This window comes from Galeopterus variegatus, unplaced genomic scaffold (genome assembly GCF_000696425.1).
Source record: "Galeopterus variegatus unplaced genomic scaffold, G_variegatus-3.0.2 Scaffold208, whole genome shotgun sequence".
NCBI lineage: Eukaryota > Metazoa > Chordata > Mammalia > Dermoptera > Cynocephalidae > Galeopterus > Galeopterus variegatus.
The window spans coordinates 849,139-852,133 of NW_007726319.1; the positions used below are offsets into that span (position 1 = coordinate 849,139).

At 37.7% G+C, this 2,995-nt stretch overlaps 1 protein-coding gene across 1 annotated transcript in view; it reads right to left on the reverse strand.

Moving 5' to 3' along the window:
* The window catches only part of LOC103584989 (serine/threonine-protein kinase Nek5-like), a gene marked incomplete at its 5' end in the record, with an annotated part of 63,302 nt that overhangs the window by 46,310 nt on the left and 13,997 nt on the right, over window positions 1–2,995 (reverse strand). Inside the window, 3 exon segments of the mRNA XM_008565842.1 lie at window positions 220–306; window positions 1,296–1,412; window positions 2,395–2,461. Of these exon segments, the coding sequence (XP_008564064.1) occupies window positions 220–306; window positions 1,296–1,412; window positions 2,395–2,461 (271 nt within the window).

Sequence of the window (2,995 nt, forward strand, 5' to 3'; positions counted from 1 at the left end):
CTGAGTATTTCACATATCCTCGTCATCTTGTCTCCAGTAAACCATAACAAAGTAAAGCTTCAATTAGGTCTGACAGCTTTCCTATTTTAAAACATTTTTGCATGATTATCTCTACAATAAAACTTTATCTTTTCTATGAGATCATTACTTTTAATGCCTGCTCAATTCAGTTAGTTCTACACCAGTAGGACGATGCTTCCTCTGGGAGAATGAATTTACCTCTGGTCCTCTTCCCATCTTCTTTCTAATTTCCTTCATGTCATTGTGGTACTGTTGGCGTTTTTCCTCTAGCTGCTTCCAATATTCCTGGAAAGCAAATCCAATCCAAAAACTTTAAATATTTGTGAACAACTTAACAAAAATAATCTCTATACCACTCACAACTTTTTAAATGTGTAATATAAAATAAGAATTAGAAAACCTGTTGCTCCTAAAGATGATAATTGGCCTTATGTTTGGGCTATGGTACTTCATGTCCTGGGAGGGATACAGTAGCTTGAAATACAGATCTCACTTCTCCTATACGCTCAGTGGGTTAATGATATTCAGTTACTTTACATACCCCATTTTTATATATAATCCTGTTATGGGTTGAGTTTTGTCCACCCCAAAAAAGATATGTGGAAGTCCTAACCCTCCGTGCTTCAGAATATGACCTTATTTGCAAATAGGGTCACTGCAGATGTAACTAGTTAAGATGATGTCATACTGGAGTAGGGTGGGTTCCCAGTTCAATATGACTGATTGTCCTTATAATAAGATGGCCATGTGAAGACAAAGACAGACAAGGAGAGCTCATGTGACAAAGGCAGAGAGAATGGAATTATGCCAAACACTGCCCAAAAAACCCAGAAGCTAGGGAGAGACAAAGGATTCCCCTATAGGTTTCAGAGTATGGCACTGCTGACACCTTGATTTTGAACTTCCAGCCTCCAGAATTGTGAAATTTCTGTGATTTTTAGCCAGCTGGTTTGTTGCACTTTGTTACAGCCCTAGGAAACTAATACAAATTGTAAATATGTTAATGATGGACAGTTACTTTATCCATACAAAGTAAAAAGCCTTATAAACTTAGCTATGTTGCATTCTCTGAGAAGGTAAAATACACAGTCATACATAACTCTGTATCCCCTACAACACCCAGTATGGTGCTTTATATATTTAGTGTGTCCAACAAGCATTTGTGCAACAGACCCTCTTAGGTGCTCGGTAGGAGACAGAAGCAACACCCCATTACAGTGCAAAAGACAATGACACAAGCAAAATGGTAGTCCTGGAATTAGACTGTTTTTAACCTGTTCCTTCATTCTGTTTTTCCTAATCTGCAGCTCCTGGAATCTAGGCTCTTCTCCACCACTTCTTAGTTCTTGTCTCTGGTTGTGATTTGGCTCAGCTGAAGATGGACGAAGACCCTATTTATTGAATGAAATAATTTATAAGGCATACTTGCATTTTGGAAACGTCTTCTGATTTTACTTTGACTTTTTCCTATAAACAAGAATTATATCACCAAGCACACTCAGTATTTGGAGGGTTTCTTTTAACGGTAAATAGTAGAATTTTCTTAATTCAAGTATGAAATGTTAAACAGTTTCTAAAAATTAATTAAGCCATTTATGTTGTTTATACTGAGCAATTGATGTCTTCTGTTATCATCTGAGACACCTAGATTCATTTTCTGAATTCGAAAATTATAATTGTGAAATTGAAGCTTTGAAAAGGTCTAGCAGCCCCAAAGCATAAGTTCATGAGAATTATACTGAGCAATTGATGTCTTCTGTTATCATCTGAGACACCTAGATTCATTTTCTGAATTGGAAAATTATAATTGTGAAATTGAAGCTTTGAAAAGGTCTAGCGGCCCCAAAGCATAAGTTCATGAGACTAGAACTGCAGGTTTTGGACAGTTCAAAATAAGAGTGATACAAGTAAGATCCATATCTAGCCTCTCTCAGCCCCAGAATTCTGACATGGTACTTGAGGGTAAAGGTTAACATCCAATTTAAATAAAGTACACAGTCACTTTTTAAAAAATTGTGTAGAAGGTTCTTTAATAAAATAGAATCAAAACACTGCAGCACTGAAAGGGACCTTGGAACTCATCTACTCCAAAACTATCATTTACAGAAAAGGAAACTGAGGCTCAGAGAGGTTGCATGAACTGCCCAAGTCCACACAGCAATTAATATTGCCAGGGAAGAAACCGGGCTCCCCAGACTCTGATTCAAGCCTGTTCCCACTATCGTTCTGTAGTTATTAAAAACAGGGGAAGGGTGGAGGGTAGTCTTGACCTTTTAGTGGAATGAACTTTGACTTAAGTATCCATGAGTGCCTGTGAACAGAGAAACTATTAAGAAATTCCTGATTGCTTCCCATATTTGGTATTTTGCTTACCAATTGCTTTTCCACCTTCACCTTATATTGTTGAGCTTCGAATTTCCTCTGAAGGTACTCAGCAGGCCTTAGGAAATAAGAATATTAAGCTTGAATAGAAATTTTAACTAATCTTAGGCACCAATCTGACAAGTAGATTTTCAGCTTAGGAATGAGATACAAAATTCACCTGTAGCTTGACGTTCCAAGTTCAAGAAGTAGTTCAAAGTCACAGAATGTTTACATCGTAAAATAAAATTTTGGAATCAAGAGGAAAGAGGGAGAAAAAGAAGAAGAAGAATTGGGGATATGGGAGAAAAACAAAAAGATGCTGATCCAGTGATTTTTCTTCAGGGCAGGATTCAGTCCTTCCATAGTCTATAATATGTTTGGGGGAGGGAAACAAACCCATGCCCAGATCATGTCTTGCTTTGTGCAGGTATCTAACCTGCAGCTTGTCACTCCTGACTTAACACTGGTTCCTTGTCTGTTTCCTGTGCTACGTGCTGAGCTCCTTGAGAGCAACGTGGTGCCCCATCCCTTTACCTCTGCTTGTAATGCTGGCACAAAAATGCTTAACGAAGAAAGAAATGATGCTTTTAGCTGTCTCTTAAAATGTTAC